The 24,157-nt window shown below is 34.2% G+C and overlaps 2 protein-coding genes across 2 annotated transcripts; both read left to right on the top strand.

Annotated features, from left to right (window-relative positions):
* The first annotated feature begins 2,784 nt into the window (after positions 1 to 2,784).
* Positions 2,785 to 5,162, top strand: LOC123670698 (tigger transposable element-derived protein 6-like). The gene is made up of 2 exons (XM_045604231.1): positions 2,785 to 4,149; positions 5,142 to 5,162. Exons 1-2 carry the CDS (start codon positions 2,785 to 2,787, stop codon positions 5,160 to 5,162), a joined length of 1,386 nt encoding a protein of 461 aa, XP_045460187.1.
* On the top strand, positions 4,667 to 7,284 carry LOC123671451. Its single transcript, XM_045605310.1, has one exon. It carries the CDS (start codon positions 5,688 to 5,690, stop codon positions 6,435 to 6,437), a length of 750 nt encoding a protein of 249 aa, XP_045461266.1. The 5' UTR covers positions 4,667 to 5,687; the 3' UTR covers positions 6,438 to 7,284.
* Positions 7,285 to 24,157: the final 16,873 nt, after the last annotated feature.

Raw genomic sequence — 24,157 nt, forward strand, 5'->3', positions numbered from 1 at the left:
AAACAAGTCTAACACAAATTCACTTTCAAATTCTCGGAAAATGCTTAGCGAAAGGAAATTTTGACCATTCAAATCGAGGTCGTGACCGCAGCAAGCAGAATTACAATGCAGCGAAAAATAATCACGGGCAAGGTCGCGGTCGCCAGTTCATCAATCATTTCAAAAACAATAACAAAAGCAATAAAACAATAATATCTCTTCAATATGACTAATCCTTCTAGTAGATTAACCAAAATCCTTTTGGTTTTAGAAGAATATGACTTCACGGTTCATTATGTAAAATATTCAGAAAATTTTACATCAGATGCCTTATCGCGTATTAAAATTGATTCGAAAGAACGTCAAAATGAAGTAGGTTCTACATAACACGAGACGAATGCCTCCGATGGCAAAAGGATTGATCACCCTGTTGTTGTCGAAGTTTTAAAACGTCCAACAAAAGTGTTGAGTTGAGACCACTTTCAAAAAAAGAATTTCGTAATTTGAAATATCAACATTTAGAGGATTACAATGAAAATTTAATATATAATGTGAATTCACAAATAATTTTCATTAACCAGGACATCCGATCAGCGTACGACTTAGGTACATCGTTGAGGAAACTGGAAAAATTATGCGCAGAAAATAATATATTAGAATTGTACCTCATAAAGCTAGCTAGTAATAAAGAATTTTTGAATATGTTGACAAATTATAAGAATGAAATTCTAGGAACATCCCTAAAGATTGAAATAATAAGAGATGTAACGCGAATCGAAGACAGAGAATTAAGGCAAATATACTTCTATACTCCTTACGAATTAGTTTTCGGAAAACCTAGTAGATTTCCACAAAATTTACACAGCCAAGTAGATCCAATCTACAATTTCGATAACTATCCTCTTGAACTAAAATATAGGTTGCAAACGGCATGGAAAGATGCTAGAGAAAATTTGGTGAAGGCAAAATTGAAAAGAAAAGAGATTTTCGACAAAAAATGTAATGAAATAAACTATAAAGTAGGAGATAAGGTGCTCTTGAATAATAAGAACATTGACAATAAACTTGACCCCCTATTAAACGGTCCCTACGAAATAGTTGCAGTGCGAAACCCGAACATTATAGTGAAAACGGACAAGAACAAACTCAAAGAAGTACACAAGAACAGAGTGAAACCGTATTTCTCATAGCAAGTAATAAATACTGAACAGTGCTAGAATTAAGAGACTGATGTAATTTTTAATTAGGAAAATACTGTATTAAACCTTTTTAGATGTAAGATCCATTGAGATTATGAAACGTATTATGTATATATAGATATTAAGCTATAGATAAGTCAAAAAAAAAATTTTATATTTGTATAGAAATTTTTTTTCTCTCAAAGAGGGAAGGTGTAGTAGGTATCAGTATGAAGAACCTGTATATTTTCATACTTGAGACGACAAGGTCCGTATAACCAAACACCATCTTAAAATATAAATATATTTACTATGTTTACCCTTGTCGATCGTGTTGTATTTATCAACTCGCAAGGTTGTTGTGAATATACAATATAAATAGTAAATATATATCATGTCGCTAGATACATAAAGTAGTAAGAATGATCTTATTCAGTAGTAGTCTGTAATTCATTCATTTTGATGCTCACAGTCTTGAATTACATCATGTGAGTTTTCATCTGTGATCAGTACAGTGTGCAGTAAGAAATAAATACCCTTTGATGAGTCTGGACAGTATTAATTAACCATTCCTTCAACTGTATAACGATTGACCGAACCTACACTGGCTGGGTACATCACATTTTAAATGAAGAACCTATTGAAAATGTTATTTTTTATCAACATTTATAGAACTGAGGGGAAATTTTGAATATGATATTATTGATATTAAAGGATTAATTTTCTTGAACGCTAAATTACAATCAAAACCAATCCAAATATTAGTAGATACAAGATCTGAAATTTCATTAATAAATTATAAATTAATTCAAGAATTAAAATGGGATCAATATTGTAATAAGATACCAAAAACAAATATAATAGGTGCAAGCAATGAAAAGTTGGGAGAAGTGATGAAGGGAATAATAGGACAAATAATATTTAAAGAATCTCAATATCAAATACAGTTTTTTATCTTTGAAAATATGGACTATGACGCAATACTGGGGACTGACGAATTAGATCGAAATAATAAGATAATAGACTATAAGAGAGGACATGTACAAATAGGAGGAGAAATTATCCAAATACGTACCTGCAAATCAACCATTGTGTGAAAAAAATTATATAAACATTTCATCAATTTCAAGAAAGAAGTTCCTTAATTTCAAATAAGAATTTGAAACAGTATTGTATGGAAAATATATCCAAACCAAAACAGCTGATTAAATCTATCCAGATTATGGTTATAATCCCAGAGGTCAGAAGAATAGAGGACATACAGTCAAACCTGTGTAAGTGACAACTGGGTAAGCGAGAAAACTCTTTAAGTGAGTGGAATTGCCTGGTCCCGTCATTTTTAGCCCCTAAAACCTCTATGTGTGAGAAATAGAAGCCTCTATAAGAGAAAGTCGTGAACCGCCAGATATATTTGTGTTCGAACCTCTATAACTAAGACTGCTATTTGTCTATAACTCTATAAGCGAGAGTCTGGCATGGAGGTAGTTCCCCGAAAACATAAACACATGTTTTCGGGGAATTACCTTACATTGTCTTTGTGGAAATCTGGCCCTCACTTTTAATACAATCGATGTAACTACCTTACCCCAGTTGACATCAAGTGCTAAGAAAGCTTAAGTCTAGCGCAATGTCTAAAAGAAAAATCCGAGTTTTATCTCTGATTGAAAAACTTAAGATCGTGAATGCGTTTGAGTGTGGAAAATCGCGTAATGAAATTCAGAGTGAGTTTGGTCTACCAGAATCAACCTATTATAAAATTATCAAGTCAAGAGACTCTATAAAGTCTCAGTGCTCTGAAGGACACGGAAATATTAAGAGGAGTCGACATTCCGAGTTCCCCGACATTGAAAACTGCCTTTTAGAATGGATCAAACAAACCCTTAACAAGAACATCCCCATAGATGGACCCCTGTTGAAACAAAAATCTAAAGACTTTGCCACAAGATTGGGATATCAGAACTTTTCGGCTAGTAATGGCTGGTTAGAAGGTTTTAAAAGACGTCATGATATAGCTTTCAAAAAAGCCGCTGGAGAAAGTAGATCTGTAGACCAAAGCGTGTGTAACCGATGGACTGAAGAACTGCCAAGTCTCTTGAAGGGGTATGATCCAAACGACATTTACAATGCGGATGAGATAGCTCTATTCTTCAAGTGTCTTCCTGATAAAACATTCACATTTAAGGGCGAAAAATGTCATGGAGGTAAACAAAGTAAGGAACGTCTTACTATTCTTCAATGCGTTAACATGACCGGTACTGATAAGCTACCTCTTTTAATGATAGGGAAATCAAAACGACCTAGATGTTTCAAAGGTGTCAAGACTTTACCTGTTGATTATGCAAGTAACACAAAAGCTTGGATGACCAAGATATTATTCAAGGATTGGTTGAAAAACGTAGACAAGAAAATGATGATGAAAAACAAAAAAATCCTGCTTTTCATTGACAACTGTGCTGCCCACAATGACTTACCAACATTCGAAAACGTAAAAGTCATGTTTTTGCCTGCCAACACCACCAGTCAACTTCAACCTTTAGATCAAGGTATCATTCACACATTCAAACGCTTTTACCGCAGAGAAGTTGTTCAACACACCCTTACGTGTCTCGAAGCAAGCAATAACCATGATATTGACGTACTCCTAGCCATGAAATTTGCAAGGAAAGCATGGTACAAAGTAAGTGACGTTACTGTCAAGAACTGTTTCAAGAAGGCTGGATTTTGTATCAGCACAGATAAACAGGAATTTATACCTGAGGATAATGAAGTTGAAGCTGGACCTAGCAATGAGGATTGGGCCAAGCTTGTGTGTCACGAATATACTGGTGATGTGTTAACGCCAACCTTTGAAGACTTTGTACAAGTTGACGACCTCCTGGCTACCGCTGGAGAATTTACCGATGACGATATCGTGCACAATTTCGCTACAACGTGTACTGACGGAAATGACAGTGAAGATGAAGCCGACCAATTGCAGACTTTGGATACAGAAGTAAAAAACATTCCAAAGAAGCAAGAAATTTTAATTGCACTGGAGAATATACACAAATTTTTTGAATACTCTGCGGTTGTTGATAAAACAATATTCGATAATATTTACGAATTAGAAAAGCATGTTCACAATTTGAATACGGAAAAACAGAAGAAAATAACAGATTTTTTTAAATAGATGTGCGAGGTTCATTATTTTTTATTTGTAAGAAAAAACAACAGATTTTTTTTTAAAAGATGTGTAAGATTCATTATTTACTATGTATTTGTAAGAAGAAAATTAAAGATTTCTTTGAATAAATGTGTGAGATTTTTTTCCTATTTGTAAGTAGAATGAAATACATTACACATATGTACATACATACATGTTTTACATTTTTTTATTCAACCTCTATGAGTGATAATGGTAACTTAGAAACCTTCATTAGCTAGAAACTCGGGTTAGTGAGAAACCTCCATAAGCGAAACAAACCTTGCGGTCCCTTGAACTCTCCCTTATCCAGGTTCGACTGTATATCACAGATCAAGATTGGCTGGTTAAATAATGTTGAATTAATTAATGTTGAAGATTTAGATGAGTAGTATTAGATAATGTTGAAGTAAGAACTGCTGGCCAAATACAGTGTGGAACAGCCAAATGGAATAAATTCGATAACGGATAAATGAGGGCGTGTTGGGAAAAACGCTTGGACACGTCGATTTGTATTTTTAACTGCGCATCTTTTTCAAAAAAAAAATTATATAGGGTGCGTCATGTGACAGTGGCCAATACCAACTTTCTTATTTTAAACGCAAGCTCCTGTATATTATTAATTTTTTGGATTCTTCAGAAAATTCTAGACATAATTCATGTACAATGTCCTATATCTATCTTCAACTGTTTCGGAAATATTAAGTATTTTCAGATTTATTACAAAAATCAACATTAAAAATAGAAAATTATTTTATTTCACAAATTCTCTACATTACCTTCAATACTTATTTCCCATTTAGCTCTTGATAATGAGAAAGTAAACAAAAACCATTCCTGCGTTTCTTTTTACTGATATGAAATGAAAAAAATACAAAAACAGTTTTCTTTATGTTCGTATAAAACTTGTAGCCTTAGCAACTTGTTGTCTACCTGCATGACAGTAATGATTAGTGTCAGTGCTATTGTCGTTTGAATTTCGTTAACTGTACGTAATAATATCAGAAAAATGGTTCATTTAACAGAAATGCACAAAATAACCATTCTACAAATGATTGGTTATGGAGATAAGACACGGACACAGATGGAAGTGTCTCGCTTATTTCACGAAAAATTTCCAAATTTGCCGCCTGTATCCCAAGGAATAATTAGCAAAATAGAAAAGCAGTTTCGCGAGCTTGGTCATGTGAGACAGATAAAAAAAAGTAGCTGCCAATGCAGTAAGTGATGATACGAAATTGGATATTACGCTCGAGTTTCAAGAAAACCCACATACTTCTGGTCGAAAAGCAGCCCCACTATTCAACGTTAGCCACACAGCAATTTTTCGAACATCAAAGGAAAGTAAAATGCATCCCTATAAAATGATACCAACTCAGGAGCTCATGGAGGACGATTTCGATAGGAGAACGTATTTTTGTGAACAAATGATGGCAATGTTAGATAACAATGTGATCCAATTAGAAGATGTTTTGTTTTCTGATGAGAGCACATTTACACTTCACGGTCATGTTAATCGTCAAAATTGCCGCTATTGGTCTAATGAGAATCCTCATTGGATGAGAGAGGAACATACGCAATATCCTGAAAAAGTTAATGTTTGGGCAGGAATTGTTGGAAATCATATCGTAGGTCCCTTTTTCATTGATGGCAACTTGAATGGGGATAAATATTTAGAACTGCTCCAAAATAATGTCGTGCCAACTTTGACAAACTTATATCCAGATCCAGCAAACCCACAAGTTCCTGCCAATAAAATATGGTTTCAGCAAGATGGAGCACCGCCCCATTACCAAATCAATGTCCGACAGTACCTGAACCAAATTTTTCCAAATCGGTGGATAGGGAGGCGCGGATCGATAGAATGGCCAGCACGATCTCCTGATCTGTCGCTATTAGACTACTTTTTGTGGGGATATGTCAAAAGTATCGTATACAAAACTAAGCCCCTCAACTTAGATGACTTAAAAAGACGAATCACGCTTGCGATTAGATCAGTCACGCCTGAGATGTTGAGTAATGTTAGAAGACATTTCTATACCAGATTAGCATGTTGCCAAGATGTTCGTGGCGAGCATTTTGAACATTTACTACATTGACATTAATGTTTTTTTGTTTTTTTAAATTATTAAGAAATAATCAGTATTTCTTATTAGATTTTTGTAATAAATCTGAAAATACTTGATATTTCCGAAACAGTTGAAGATAGGTATAGGACATTGTACATGAATTATGTCTAGAATTTTCTGAAGAATCCAAAACATTAATAATATACAGGAGCTTGCGTTTAAAATAAGAAAGTTGGTATTGGCCACTGTCACATGACGCACCCTATATAATTTTTTTTTTTTGAAAAAGATGCGCAGTTAAAAATACAAATCGACGTGTCCAAGCGTTTTTCCCAACACGCCCTCATTTATCCGTTATCGAATTTATTCCATTTGGCTGTTCCACACTGCATATTTGGCGCCAGTCCACTTCTATAAAACAACCTGCTGACAAATATTATGATCAGTCTAGTGTGCATGCGCAGCTAGAGAAGTATTAAGGCCGCTAAAGGTGAAGATGCCAGTTCTGTCGAGACACGAATAGATAACGGCGTCACACCTTCAGCAGCAAACCTAACCTCCATTTTGTTTATATTTGTGTTTCCAAGTTTGTTAAATCAACGATTAAAGTGTTCAAAATACCTGTATTTGTTGATCCACTCTTACATGGTAGCAGTGCTTGTGACGTTAAAAGCAATCCACAATCAAGAAGAAGTTAGTGTTAAAATGAGTTATCAAGAAGAAATGGATCAATCCCACGTGTCAACAATGGAAGTTCCAGAAAACATATTCGAGATGCTGACCAACCAGAGTTTTGTGCGAGTACTTGCAGAAAAGATTGGAAATCTAAATCATCCGAACACGTCCACGTGTAGCGTATCCGATATAGCAGAGAAGGTGACTATGCCGTAGGGCTGTGTCGATCACGATCGATCGAATCATTTTGATTCGATTGTAACCTATATAAGAACGATCGGGTCACGGATCTCAAAATGATTCGATCATCTGACCGACTCGATGATATTCGAATATGCTTCGAGATTTATGGTAGATTTCTATAGTTTCAGAAACCCACCGAAAGTTGTGGTATTTATCTGATAGATGGCACTCATATCAGTCAAAGTGACCCAGTGCTTCTCCGAAAGTCCGAATAGCTCATGCTGAATAGATAGAATGAAATGATCGGGTCGGTCGTGATTGGTCGATGGAGATCGAGATTCGAGAGCGAGCTTTGAGATCGAATTTCATATGGAGCTGAATAGATAGAATGAAATGATCGGGTCGGTCGTGATTGGTCGATGGAGATCGAGATTCGAGAGCGAGCTTTGAGATCGAATTTCATATGGATCATTTGCACCGTATGACCGTAACCTACTACCTGCGAACTGATCGTCTGCGTTCAATATTTTTCGTGTATTCGAAATTTGATATATTTGATTTTAACGGAACATTATTAATTAATATAATTAATAAAAAAAAAATTTTTTTTTCTCAAGAAATCCCTCGAAATTTCATATTTTGATAGTCCAGTGACTGTTTTATTTTTTATTCCTACTTCACTACAATAAAAAAATTGGCAAGTTTCTGTCCATTCTCTTCATAATAATGTATGTTCATGATATATTTGGTTCATTTTTGTCTTGGAATTCAATTCTAATTCTAAAAATTACAAAATTAAAAACCAACCAAAAGTGAAAAGGCCTCCCAACACAAGTGCTCTTCTTGCAACATAACTGGATATGAAAATTTTGTATATATATTTTTTTAATTTTTTAAAATCCCTATTATAATTTCATTATTTTGACTTTTTCTATAATGTTCTATATTCTTCTGGAAATGAAGTTATTATTTATTTATTACCATTGCAATAAACTATTATTATTATTATTGTTGTATAAAGAATTAAATTATGCTATTACTTAGGATAAACATTTTTTCAACTCATACCACCATCCCTGAACGCTTATTGTTAACCTTAATTCAACAAGCAAGATAAATGAGTCAAAAAAGCATAACAGTCATCTGTGATCGAATGATCGAAATGATCGAATCTTTTGACTCGATCATCTGGCCGACAGCTCACGATCGAACCCGATCACGAAAAACCCGTGATCGACACAGCTCTACTATGCCGGCGTTTGTGATACCGCATTACGAAAATAGTGACAAGTTAAAGGGCCACTCCAACTTCCGGTCATGGAAACAAAGAGTCGAGCGTGACATGCTTGCTCTAGGACGCTCCCAATTCTTGAATTACGACATGGGTGGACCAGACTGCACAATGAGTAACGAAGAAAAGCACATGTACAATGCTCAAGTGCTACAATATTTGGAAGCATCGTTGCGGCATGCTCCCAAAACTGTGATAGAGAATGAGCAGTCAGCAGCCGAAGCTTTCCAAAAGCTGACAAAAATGTTTGGTAAAAATGACGTCCAGAAGATGGTTGAACTACTGGACAACTTCGGCAAGACGGTGTTCTACCCAAGGATGAATCCGGTCAATTTCGTCTCCCAGTTTGAGAAAGGTATCCAAGAATTCAAGGAACTAGGTGTTCCATTGGACCCAAAAATAGTGGTGGCGTATTTCCTACACAAGGTAAAGAATGCTAATGGGTTCCTGGCATTCTTTACAACGATGACCACTTTACCCGAGGCAACCAGATTTTGTGAAGAATGCATTTTTAGAGCTAGCAAAGAGAGGTTGACAACAGTATGTATACAAGTAGTAGTTTGAATGATATTTGTTCTGAATGTTTTGATGACACAGATAGGAATCTCGAGATCGAGATCAATGAAGTTTATACTGCATGTTCCTTATGTTTTGATTATCCCATTGGAGAATCTAATATGTTCACGAATAATCTTAATTCCGTTTCAGTTCTCTGCATTAAATGTGGAAAAAGTGATAATAATATATGTGATTTCTGTTTAGAGAGTCGACATGATAGGTCATATAGGGAGCCCCATACGAAGAAGGAAAAAAATTCTTTCAAAAGTCCTTCGTATTTGAAAGAGAAGAAAGGAGACAGTAGTCCCTATTCTATCGAACAACTCGAAAAAATTAAGAAAATGACGCCAGCTGAAAAACGAGAAGCCAGCTGTAAAAAGTGTGGTTTATTATTCCATCGGTCAGCTGCATGTACCAACACAGAGAGATTCTTCTATTATTGCCATAAGAAAGGTCATGAAAAGAAGGACTGTAGAAAACTGAAGGAATACAAATCTAGTAAGTCACTGTTTGATCTGAACAATTTCTGTACGTTTGCAACATTTCTAGTTGATTCTGGTGCATCCCACCATGTGGTGAATGTACAAAATATTCTGTTGGATTATGAGGCTTATGATAAGCCTATACCTGTTGTTTTGACATCGGAAACTGGGAACATAGTGTCAATGGGTCAGGGAACTCTTCCATTACTTGTACAGTTTGGAAAAAGTTCGCACATTGTACATCTAGCGATTGTTCAGTATGTCCCGGTAATAAGGGATAATGTTCTCAGTGTCCTTGCATTTAACGTTCAGTTTGGGACAAGTCTTGTACTAAATGCTAATAATGGTTTTATTTTGTCTAGAAAATTAACCCAGATATCCCTAACGTCCTAATGGAAAGACACCACATTATTTAATTTGTAGCTGCGCCCCTGGATCATATTGCGGCTGCGCGTTACGTATTTGTTATTCTACATACTTACTGCTGTTGTTATATTCGATCAGGCTGCTTATAGCTGTGTTGAAGTTAGTTATATTTAGTGACAAATTCTCGTAAAAATGAGTGATATAGGCATCAGATTTTCAAGGTGAGTGAAAAAATCGAAACATTATATTTTATCCCTAATTTTCATATGTAGAATGTTGAAAACTAGCTCACTTCCTCACTAATTTATAGCAAGCTTGAAAAACGCATGGAATTCTCTCCAAAAATGAGGTTAAGTATTACCGTCCTATATGTAGTACGTCAGGAGTATCGAATATTATAATTAATTTATATCACAGTTTTTCCATGGTTGTGTTAATCATTTGTTTCTTGTAATTTCAGAGGGTTTTCGTTGCACGAGGCACTGGCAATGATAGAGGATCTTGATTTTCCCCATCCTTCTGCAGATATCATCATGCTTCCACCAGATGACGGAGCTGAGACTGAGGAAGATTCCGGAAATGAAGATGTGATGTCACCTGATAACTTACCCCCCTCACAATTACGTACCCAAGCTGAGGTACAGGTACCTTTTCGAATAGAGGATTCAGACTCAGACGATGATAATATTCCTCTAGCGAGGTTAGTTACTAAGCCTAAATGTTCGATTTTGAAATCGGCTAAAGTGTTCAATTGGAGGGACTCTTATTTGCCTACTTCTCATCAATCTAATCCATTCGAGGAAATCGAACCAGAAAATAACGATGATGAGAAATCTCAAATTTCGTTATTCTACAGCCTTTTTGATGAAAATATATTCGATATGTTGACGAATCAATCGAACGCGTATGCGGCAATGAAGAATATAAACTGCAAGCCAATAAATGTAGAAGAAATGAAGAGTTTTGTGGGAATACTTATACTGAGTGGATATGTACCGTACCCCAGGAGGAAGATGTTTTGGGAGAGGGACAAAGATGTGCATAACCAACTAGTATCTGAGGCTCTTTCTAGAGATAGGTTCGACTACATAATGAAAGTTCTTCATATTGCAGATAATAATAACCTAGATCCTGATGATAAATTTTCTGAATTACGGCCTCTTTTCACATCCCTCAACAATAATTTTTTGAAGTTTGCACCTCATAAGGAACATCACAGTGTAGATGAAGCAATGGTTCCCTATTTTGGGCGGCATGGTGCCAAACAATTCATCCGAGGTAAGCCTATACGATGGGGATACAAGCTTTGGGTAGGCTGTACAAGGAATGGTTATATAAATTGGTTTGAACCATATCAGGGAGCTTCGACTCATGTGTCAACAGAATACAAAAAACTGGGAGTCGGTGCTGGAGTAGTGCTCACTTATGCAAATTCCCTCAGAAGTCGGTGGCCCAATAGTAAATTCCATATATTCTTTGACAACTTCTTCTCAAGTATGGCACTGTTTGAAAAATTGTCAGAAATTGGTATTTGTGGGACAGGTACAATACGGAGCAATAGAATTTCAAAAAATCCTTTGAAATCCACTGCTGAAATGAAAAAGTCTGCAAGAGGAACACATGACTACAAGACAGACCTTGATAGAAATCTGACAGTCCTATGTTGGAATGACAATAGTGTGGTCTCCTTAGCATCGAATGCAGTTGGAGTCAATCCTATCCGTATGGTAAAAAGGTATTCCCGACAGGAAAAAAAAACAATACAAGTACCACAGCCGTTCATGATAAAATTGTACAACGAGAACATGGGCGGCGTTGACAGAAGCGATCAGAACATCTCACTATACCGCACTGGAATTAGAGGCAAAAAATGGTATTTTTGCATGTTTGCCCATAGTATTGATATGGCAATACAAAATGCGTGGCAACTTAGTCGCCTCAGTAATCAAGATAAACATTTGGACCATTTAGCATTTCGTAGAAGAATCGCTATTTCTCTGCTACAAACTCATAAGAAAGTCAGCACATGTTCAGTTGGTCGCCCTAGTCAACGGGAAAATATTGATTCGCGGTATGATTGTATCAATCATTTTGTAATCCCACAGGATAAACAAACTAGATGCCGCCAATGTCCTCTCAAAACAAACACGAGGTGTGTGAAATGTGCCATCGGACTCCACGTCAAATGTTTTTTAGATTTTCATACAAAATTATAATTCTAGTCATAAATCCTCCTGACGTCCTATATAAAGGACAGTCGTTTTTGTGTTGATCTTTTTTGATTTTTTTATTGTGACTGTCAAATTCCATTTCTGAGATTGAAATAAAGTTGTACACAAAAAAATCTTGCAATTTAATTGAATTTCTCATGGTTCAGGAATAAGTGGGTTAAGAAGAAAAATATCCCTAGTTTTCGTTTCGGAAGGCGTGTATAGAGTATCGGCAAGGATAAATTCAAGTGGAACGAATAATGTTAATTATGAAGAAAATAAAAGTACAAATAAAATGTTTAATTTGAAAGAAAATTCTTTTAGTGAAATGAAACTCTCAGTTATCAAAACCAATACCGTTAATAATACAAGAAGAGAAACACGTAAGCTACGTAAAAGATTCACTTGTGATCAGTTAAAAAGGTTGGCTCAAGAAGGTAGTATGTGGCACCGTAGAATGGGTCATATATCTTCATCTTATTTAGGAAAACTACCTAAAGTTGTTCAAGGAGTTAAAGAACTCACATATAATTTAAGCACAGGTAGTTGTTCAGTTTGTTCAAAAGCGAAAATGACCAGAAAAACATGTGCGAAAGAAAGAGATAGAGCTACTAGAGCTTGTGAAATTCTTCATGCTGATCTGTTCAATGCGTTAAATTTTTCTATAAGATCAAAATTGAAAAATGAAGCCAGAGATTTCATTGCTTTCCAAAATGCCTCTGATTGGCCTACAATCAGAAGAGTTCTCTTGCAAAGGTACGGAGACCAACGTGACGAAGATTTATTGATTTCATCATTAAGTCAATGCGTACAACATAGAAGTGAAAATTATTTAGATTTTTACAGTAGGCTATCAAAAAATTTAAATGATCTCCTTCAACATCTGACCTTAAATATTCCAGACCCAAATTATCTCTTGTACAAAAAGCAGGACATTCAAAAGTTAGCCCTCAAAACATTTCAAATTGGAATTCTAGTACCTTATCGATCCTATCTAAGTAATTTCGATTCAAATACCATCGAAGAATGTATAAATAGATGCAAATTTTTTGATAATAGAAAACAAGAATGGGAATATTGTGAATTCCTACGAAAATCACAAGAAACGCCTAAAAAACCAATTCACATACGCCCACAACCATCAAATTATCCAAATCGTTCAAATCATTACAATAATTTTACTCCAAATTATTTTAATAACCCGCCAAATTTTACTAATCCAGCAACAAATTCTCAATTTAATAACAATTCTAGAAACCCACCAGGTTTCCCTCACTCAATAAATAAACCGATTTCAAACAATCAAAGATTCCCCACGAATCGCGAAGTTTTTGGAATCAAACCTGGTTCAAATATTTACAAAAATCAACCAAAACCCACGCCTATGTCAATTTCGACTAGGAATACTTCTAAACAACCACAACAAACACCCATGTCAATATCAACCAGAACATTCCAAAGAAATCCAAATCAATCACAACAACCAAAATTTTATTCGGAAGTATTATTTAATGTTCAAACCGAGAATGATGATCCAGAATGTTATGAAACGGAATATTATAATGCGGAAATTGAACAACAACCTGATTGTGAGAATTATTACGAGGATGACGAAAATTTTCAGATGAATGCCTCGGAATCCCAAGAAATTTAGACTTAGAATTAAGTCAAAATTGCCCTATATTTATCTACCCAAAATTGATCTTAAAATTTTAATTGATTCGGGAGCAACAAACTCCGTCATTAATTCGAAACCTGCCTTCGAAAAATTTTTTGAATATTTATACAAAGAAGAATTCAGTGTTTCAGGCTTAGGAAATACTATTAAAGCTGACAATAATTTGAGCATTCCACTTTTATACGAAATAGGAATCTTCGATAATATCCATCTACATGTAGTTGATTGGCATCAGAAATTCGACGCTTTATTAGGTACATCAGATCTACAAAAATTAGGTGCAAACATCGACTATAAAACACATACTTTAGAAATTAATAACATGAAAATTCCATTCAACCTTGCATATTCTTCCACAAAATTAAAACCGAAAAAATTCGAAGCAAATAATTTTGTTAAAGTACCTGTCACTATAGAAAACGGTGATGTTTTATTACCAGAATTAAATTTTCAAGAATTTTCAACTCCAGAATGCATTGCTCATGCGAAAAACGGATTTTGTTTTATACCAACTTCAAAACCAAATCAAAATAACATAGAAATAAATTTTTCTGAAAGAATACCTGTGACATCTTTTTTAGAGACTGAAATATCTACACCTCCATTAGAAAGCCAAAATTTTAGAATTGCTAAAAATATTAGAACCTCACACATGAATTCTGAAGAAAAACGAGAAATTTTGAAACTCTGTAGTAAATTCAAAAATATTTTTTATAATGAAAATTCCGATCTTTCATTCAGCAATAATGTAAAACACAAAATTCGAACAAAAGATGAAGAACCTGTTGATATAACAATTGTGTGAATCTGGCTTAATTATTCCTATTCTGTGATCATTGACACAGTACACGGATTCTAACCTAAGTTGACACTTGATAGAGAGAAGTGTGAATGTCAGACTGTTAAGTTTATCGGAATCTCTTAGCTGAAAATAAAACTTCTTAAAATCAAAACCATCTTTATTCTTTTGCACCATAACTGAGCTTCCAGAATTGCAAACTCTACAGGTTATGTGCCCAGTACAGTTATTGAGTGTCAAAAGCGTATAATAAAGAACAAGTTAGAATTAAAACTTGGAACACGTTGAAATGGCGACGTTAAACTCACAGCTAGCAAACCTAAAACCCTTTAATGGCACAAACTTCTCGAACTGGGAATTCCGTCTGAAGATTTTCCTGGAACAGCATAATGCATTAAATGTATTGGAACAAAATGCACCAACAGGAGAACAACAACTGCAACAGTTCAAGAAAGATGATGCGAAAGCAAGGAACATTATGGTACAGTGGTTAGCAGACGACGTGCTGGAAATGGTAAAAGATAAGAAGACAGCTAAAGACATGTTTGAAACTTTGAAGTACACATATACTCGAAGAGGACTCTCGATGCAGGTGGACCTACAAAGAAAACTCAGGAATATGAAATACAAGGAAGGTAACCTCTCTGATTTCTTTTTGGAATTCGACAAAATAGTAAGTGATTTGAAGGCAAGTGGAGGAAATTTAGAAGAACCGGAAATAATATGTCAACTTCTAGCAGCCATGCCTGAAAATTACCAAGCATTAACGACTTCAATTGATTTGATGTTCAGTACAAATCCAAAGGATGTAACCGTACAATTTGTCAAAAACAAGTTGCTACAGGAGGAAATCAGACAAGGAAATAATGGTGATCAACAGAAAGAATCAGTTGCTTTCACTAGCAAGTACAGAGGAAATGGTAACAGAGGAAATTTTCAAAAACGAGGAAATAGACAAATTCGAGGACAAGAAAAACCAAAGTTCAACTTCAAATGCTATAAATGTGGAAAACATGGACACAAAAGGAATGAATGCAGAAGCAGTGCAAATGTTGCAAACGGTGAAGACTCCAGAGATGAAGAAATATCGTTCATTGCAAACAAAAATGATAGAACAGTTACAGATGAAACTTTGATGTTCATAATCGATTCAGGAGCAACAAACCACTTAGTAAATAAACAAACTAAAGTTTATTTGTCAAATATTAAACCTGTTAGTTGTCAAATAAATGTTGCCAAGAAAGGATCTGTTGTAAATGTTACAAGAAGTGGAAACCTACATGTAACTGACAAGAATGGAAGAAATTTTAATCTGAAAGATGTACTACAGAGTGATGACTTGGAATATAACTTGTTATCGGTAAAAAGAATAGAAAAAGAAGGATTCAAGGTAATATTTGAAGATGGAAAGGTAAGGATATGCAGGAAAGGTAATGATACAATAGTTTTAGAAGGAAATCTAAAAGGAAACTTATATGTAGTCTGTTTTAATCCTAGATTTGACTGTTTGAACATTGCTGTTGACCAAGACTTGCTGCATAGACGAATGGGACATTCTTCGAAATATCCACCAACATCCCTATGTGAAGTTTGTCTGAAAGCAAAACAGACACGAACCCATTTCAAATCGATGACTGATGAACGGAAGCCAAAGAGAGTGCTGGAAGTCATCTCATCAGATGTCTGTGGACCAATATCACCCCAAACGAGAGATAATATGAAGTATTATGTAAGTTTTGTTGACCATTATACTCATTTTTCACAAGTTTATTTAATGAAAAATAAATCCGAAGTTCTTGAAAAATTTAAAGAGTATGAAGCTCAAGTAAGCTCTAGGTTTAATAGAAAAATTTCAAGAATTCGTTGTGACAATGGAGGTGAATATAGTTCAGAAACCTTCAAAGCATTTTGTAATCAAAAAGGTATACAGATTGAATACACGATACCTAGGAATCCTGAACAAAATGGAATTGCAGAAAGATTCAACCGTACTATATTGGAAATGTCACGTTGCTTAATTTTTGAATCAAAATTAGACAAAATATTCTGGGGAGATGCACTACTCACTTCAGTATACTTACTCAATAGATTAGAATCATCAACGATACCTAAAAACACTACCCCGGCAAGTATGTGGTATGGATATAATCCTGACTTAAATAAAATCAGAGTTTTTGGATGTGTGGCATATGCACATATACCAAAAGAAAATCGTATAGGTAAATTGGATTCTCATTCCAAGAAAACCATTCTCATTGGATATTGTAATAACGGTTATAAATTATATGATATGGAAGAAAATTCAGTAGTTGTAGCAAGATCTGTTGTTTTTAATGAAGAAAAGGAACTTACTGATCAAAATGATAAAACTATAAGAATTTTGGAAGATAATGATGAATGTGAAGTTGAAGATAACAAGAAAACACTAAACTCAAATATTGAAACAGAAGAATTAGGAATTGGTAGGGGTAAAAGAAACAAAAGATTGCCAGCTCGATTACTTGACTATGATCTCGATGATGAAACTGAACTACTAGCAGCTTTGTCTGTTGGATATTTACCAGGTGAGGTGCCTACATCTTATGAAGAAGCCGTATCTATAGGAGGAGGTTGGAAAGAAGCTATCCAAGAAGAGTTGAAGAACATAGAAGAACAACAAACATGGGAGCTTGTAGACCCTCCAAGTAATGTGAAAGTGATAGACTCAAAGTGGGTGTTTCGCGAAAAGGAGGTTGATGGAAAAGTTGTGAAGAAAGCTCGGTTAGTGGCTAGAGGATTTTTACAAAGTTTGAAAAATGAAGATGTCTATTCACCAGTTGCAAGAATGGTGACCATAAGAATGTTACTTGTATTATCCTTAGAACAAGATTTACATATACTACAAATGGATGTAAAGTCAGCCTTTTTGAATGGTATGTTAAAATCACCTGTTTATATGCACCAACCACCAGGTTTTAAAAATGAAAACAATAATAATTTGGTATGTAAACTTAATAAGGCCCTTTATGGTTTGAAGGAAGCCCCGAAATGTTGGAATGACACGTTTCATGATAAAATAATAACTTTAGGTTTTCAAAGATCAAAGAAAGATCCGTGCTTGTATTTTAAACCTCAAGGTATATATTTGTTACTCTATGTGGATGATCTGATCATTTTTGCAAAATATGAGGAAGATATAAATTATATAAAGCATAAATTGTCAGAAATATTTAAAATGACTGAAATGAAAAATGAATCGTTGACATTTTTAGAATTAGAAATAAGTAAATTTCGAAATGAATTGTTTATTTCACAAACCAAGTTGATAGATAAAGTTCTAATTAGGTTCAACATGAATGATTGTAAAGGTAGTGATATTCCTATGCAACCAAAACTATATTTAGCATCAGATGACAAATGTTCAGAAAATTTACCTTATCGGGAATTAATTGGTTGCTTGATGTATGTCATGTTAGGTTCAAGACCAGATTTGTGCTACTCAATTTCTTATTTTAGTCAATTTCAAAATGCTCATGGAAAGGATCACTGGCATTATTTGAAAAATGTTCTTAAATATCTGAATAGGACTAGAAATTTTGGACTAAAATTTGTAAAAGAAAATAAATCAGATATTCAGATTCATACATTTGTAGACTCAGACTATGCGAATGATCCAAATGATAGAAAAAGTATTACAGGATTTTTAATCAAAATGAACAATAATACTATATTATGGAAAACTAAGAAACAAAATTTAGTTGCATTATCAAGTACAGAATCAGAGTATGTTGCTTTGTGCTCATCCATAATGGAAAGTTTATTCATAAATCAGATACTGTTGGAAATATTTGTGAAAAATAAACCGATTGTTGTTCACGAAGATAACCAGTCCTGTATTAGAATTGCGTCTACTTTAGAAATGAATAGAAGTAAGCATATTGATGTAAAGTATCACTTTATCCGTGATTGTATTGCTCAAAATAAAGTTAAACTTGAATACATTCCTTCAGAGGATCAACAGGCAGATGTATTGACAAAAGCATTGCCTCGAGTGAAATTTTGTTATTTTAGAAATTTGTTAAATGTAACTGAATTGTAATATTTTGTTGTATTGTCAGATTCATAAAATTGAAGGGGTGTGTTGATATAACAATTGTGTGAATCTGGCTTAATTATTCCTATTCTGTGATCATTGACACAGTACACGGATTCTAACCTAAGTTGACACTTGATAGAGAGAAGTGTGAATGTCAGACTGTTAAGTTTATCGGAATCTCTTAGCTGAAAATAAAACTTCTTAAAATCAAAACCATCTTTATTCTTTTGCACCATAACTGAGCTTCCAGAATTGCAAACTCTACAGAACCAGTTTATGTTAAATCTTTTAGACACCCCCATCACATGAAAAAAATTATTCAGGAACAAATTCAAAAATTATTAGATGACAAAATTATACGTCCATCGATTTCACCCTACAGTGCCCCAGTTTGGATTGTTGATAAGAAAAAAGACGCATCTGGACAAAAGAAATACAGAATGGTCATTGATTATCGACGTCTTAATGAAAAAACCATAGAAGATAAATACCCTTTACCGCGTATCGAAGAAATTTTAGATAACTTAGGAAAAAGTTGTTATTTCACAACAATCGACATGGCAAAAGCATTTCATCAAATTGAAATGGACCCCGAATCGATCGAAAAAACCGCGTTTACAGTGAATAATGGCCACTTTGAATATGTTAGAATGCCTTATGGTTTGAAAAACGGCCCAAGTACATTTCAACGTTGTATGGATAACGTACTCAAAGAATATCTCCATAAATTCTGTTTTGTATACATGGACGACGTTGTCGTATTTTCCAAATCCTTACAAGAACACATTAATCACTTAAAATTAATATTTCAAAAAATAAAAGAATTCAACCTAAAAATCGAACTTGACAAATGCGAATTTTTAAGCAAAAATGTAGAATTTTTGGGACATGTGATAACCCCGGAAGGAGTATCCCCCAACCCCTCAAAATTAAACACTATAGAAAATTACCCAATACCTCGTACAGTGAAAGAAATCAAATCATTTCTAGGTTTGGTAGGTTACTACCGCAGATTTATTCAAAATTTCGCACATATTGTCTCACCTTTTACTAAATGCTTGAAAAAAGGCGCAAAAATAAACCCTGATAATCCCGATTACGTACATGCATTCCACTTATGCAAAGAATTATTGACAAATGCCCCAATTTTAGTATATCCAGATTTCGAGAAACCATTCAAATTAACCACCGATGCTTCAAATGTTGCTATTGGAAGTGTTTGATCACAATCAAATCGACCTGTAGCTTACTATTCAAGAACTCTAAATTCAGCTGAAAGAAATTATTCGACTATCGGAAAAGAATTACTTTCAATCCTAGATTCTACAAAACATTTTAGGCCTTATCTTTATGGACAACATTTCACAATTGAAACCGATCATAATCCCCTCGTATGGCTCTCTAAAATCAAAGAACCAAATTCTCGACTCATACGTTGGAAACTGAAATTAGAAGAATTTGATTTTAAAATCATTCACACCAAAGGCAAAGAAAATAAAGTTGCCGATGCTCTTTCTCGTATAGAAATACATAATCGAGAAAATGAACTACTTCTATCTGATGTTGATTTAAATGTAGAACTATCCTCTATTTTACCAAATGTGAGTGAACTCCCTGAATTAGGCGATGAAGAATTAGAAAATATTCTCAATCCCCAAAACGATGAATTATCTATTCCAAATATTAGTGAACAACAAAATTTAAATGATGATCAAAATTCTGATACTGATGCTACCATTCATTCTACCCAAGAAGATAATGGAAAAGTCATTCCAATTACAGAAAAATCAGTCAATATCTATCCCAATCGAGTTATTTTAAACATCGGTGAACAATTCAATTTGAAATTTAGTAAACCCTTCGGAAGAAACACGTATAGCGTATCAATACTACAAAATTGTATTACAGATGATTTTTCTAAACTTTTCAAAGAAATTCTCAGACCAAATGAATCTTACGGAATTTATTTTAGAGACAATAAGCTGCGTTTGCCTCTCGTTAGATTTTGTAAAGAATCATTTAACTACTCTGCCAAACTTTTTATTAGCAATATCTACTTATTGGATCTAATTTGCGAGGAAAATCAAAAAGAAATTATTTCCGAATATCACGACAAAAATCATAATGGAATTTCAGAAAGTCACAAATTTTTATCAAAAAAGTATTATTGGCCGAAAATGAAAAACAAAATCACTGAAATCATAAACAAATGTGAACTATGTCTTCAGTCAAAATACAAAAGACACCCTTATAATCATAATTTCATAATTAATAATAGATTGAAATTTTCTGGCCCTCTTCTTGCAAAGAGACCATTTGAAGTAATACACATCGATACTTTTTCTTTTCTTAATTCCAAATTTTTGACAATAATAGACCTCTTTTCTAAATACGCCCAGTCGTATCTCGTTAAAGATGGTACAGCATTAGCAATCCTCAACAAATTACGCCATTATTTGGCACATCATAATATTTCTCAAAAAATTGTTTGTGACGAAGGAAGAGAATTTCATAATAAAACCTTTTTAGAGTATTGTAAATTGAATAAAATTGATTTACACTTTACTACTGTGAATAACCCAAGTTCAAACTCTCCTATTGAGAGATTTCATTCAACACTATTAGAAAAACTCAGAATTTTGAAATTGAAAAATCCAAATGAAAATCCTTCAAATCTTATGATCACTGCAACTTCGATCTATAATCAATCAATACATTCAACGACCGGATATTCTCCATTTCATTTACTTTACGGTCCGTACGACAAATTACCAGAATTTGACTTGAACATGACAGTTTACGAGCAATACAACGAAAAAAGAAAGAAAGAAATATTACCATTTTTTGACCATATTTACGAACGGAATAAAGAAAAAGGGCAGAAAAATTTGAATAGAATAAATGAGAATAGAAACGATCCCCCAAATCTAGCACAAAGAGAAGTCTACGTTGAAAGAAATAGACCCAGAAAAACTGCCCGCCTTTTGAAAAAGTTACAGTTGAACGACAACAACAAAATAAAATTAGTGGTTTAACTCAAAAATCTAGAGAAACCACAGCTCATATCAAAAGAGTCAAACGACTAAGAAAAAAATGTTTGTTCTTTTCAGGATACCAATGATCCTCCTGATACAGGCCCAAATCAACCAGGCCCTTCAGGTCAACAAAATAATCAGTAATGGATACTTTGAAGAACCCTTAAGTCAGGCAAAAATTCTTGATCATTACCATAATTTTCTCTTTTTTATAAACATCACGAATTTACAAATCAATTATGATCAACTCAATTACAACTTTAATGCACTGCAGAAAAATCGAACTATTGATGAATTATCTCATAGAATTTACCTTCAATTAAAATCGAATTTAGCCCAAATTGAACAAATACTACATAAATTCATTAACAAAAAAGTTAAAAGAGGTTTGGCTAATTTTATTGGCAAAGGCATAAAATTTATCACAGGAAATCTAGACGACGATGATCTGAAAACTATTAACGAGAACATAGAAAGTCTCCATCAAATTAAAAACTCTGAAATTGAAAGAATTAATAAATTAACTTCTTTTGCAAATCATTTAACACAAAGGTACTCAGAAGATTTAGCTTTATTGAATGATAATATTCAACATACTAAATTACTTTTTCAAAACATAAAATCAACGGAACAATTCAGAATGACTGTTGAATATCAAATACTTCAAGCAGAAGATCTATTGAATACTTTCTTGATGCTTGAAAGAACTATCAGTTTTGCAATGAAAGGAATACCAAATTTAGAACTCATAAAAATCGATGAACTCCTTTTGTTCGGAAAGTATCTCGAAAAAATTTATAAACCACAACAATTATCTCCAATCGATCACGTTCATCTCTATAAAACTATAGAGTTTGCTAAAATATCTGTCATAGGAACAGATGAATCCATCACCTTTCTCCTCAAAATTCCTATTCTCAAACATATCACCACAAACTATTTCCGAGTGTACCCTCTACCTAACCACCAAGATAATGCTGTAATACCTCCGAAAAAGTATTTGGTCAGAATCAACTAATAAGAATACTGGACCAATGAAGCCTGTATTTCCACATTAGGCAGTTCCATTGTCTTATGTCTTCAACCACCAGTCAAAGAAGCCTGCATCCTGTCATCACCAGACCAGTGTCAAAAAGTGCTCATCAAAAACAACTATAAGATAATCCATACACTTCAGAACAAACAGCTTCTCACCCTGTTTAAGAATACGCAGACAATACTAGAAGATTGCCATGGTATAATTATGAAAAAATCCATACAAGGAATAAACCTGCTACATTCAGATTGTACCATCATCATCGACAATTCAATATTTGACAACACTGAACCAATTTTTGAGATGAAATTTGAAAACATTTCGAAACTCCCATTGAGTTACGATTATAAAATGGAACTTCAGTTAAAACACTTAAGAGAACCTACATCAATCCTGCAAGAAGCTGAGAAACTTCAAAATCAACCAATTTATCTACATCCAATAACTCAACACACGCATTATACCATAAGCGGAATTTTACTCTGTTTCATAATCATTGGAACAATCACTGTCATGATAAACAGAGTAAGAATTAGAGACCTGTTATACAATCCGAGGAAAATCATTCGCATCGACCTCGAGAACAACCCAGGTGATCCCACTGATAACGAGGACGTTATCTGAACTAAGGGGGGAGGTATTATGAGATCCACATCGACCGAAACAGCACAAGTCAACATAATAGAAGAAGCTCGACCAACGCCGTTCTTGAAAATGTGCGCGATAGTGCAGAAGTGCAAATTCTCTCTGTGAACTCATAAAGCTTTCTTTTTAGATTTCAGGACAGACTTTAGTTAGTTATGAATCAGACTTAGAACATCAAGCTTCGTTTTGTAACTCACGTTTTTCCCAAATCTTAATCTGTAGAATTATTAATTATTTATCCAAGTGTTGTAATTCTTAATTCAAAATAGAATAAATCCTTTTTAAAAACAGACTTTAAGATACGGAAAACATAATTATATGATAGATACTTGCTATTATTAAATATATGTAATGTTTTTTCGGTTATAGTGACGGCTCGATCGTTTTCGCTAACCAATCCATCCCTTTCCATAGGACGTTGAATACGTGATATAGGTACGCGTACCGACATGTTCGTTTTTAATTTTCAGTCTAGTCGATACCGTTGAGAGGTAGCGTTGATAGTGCCGAAATGACATCGCAACGTCGTAAAGCATTCAGTATTGAGGAGAAAGGTGCAATTTTAGCCAGACTAGAAAATGGAGAATCCAATTCAGCTCCCGCAAAAGAATTTGGTGTCGGTCATTCGACAATTTCAATGATTTTGAAAAACAAGGACCGAATCAAGGAATCATTCAATTCAAATGTTTTAAAACCAAAAAAGCTTCGGAAATCACA

The sequence above is a fragment of the Harmonia axyridis genome, chromosome 1 (genome assembly GCF_914767665.1).
Source record: "Harmonia axyridis chromosome 1, icHarAxyr1.1, whole genome shotgun sequence".
In the NCBI taxonomy this organism is placed as follows: domain Eukaryota; kingdom Metazoa; phylum Arthropoda; class Insecta; order Coleoptera; family Coccinellidae; genus Harmonia; species Harmonia axyridis.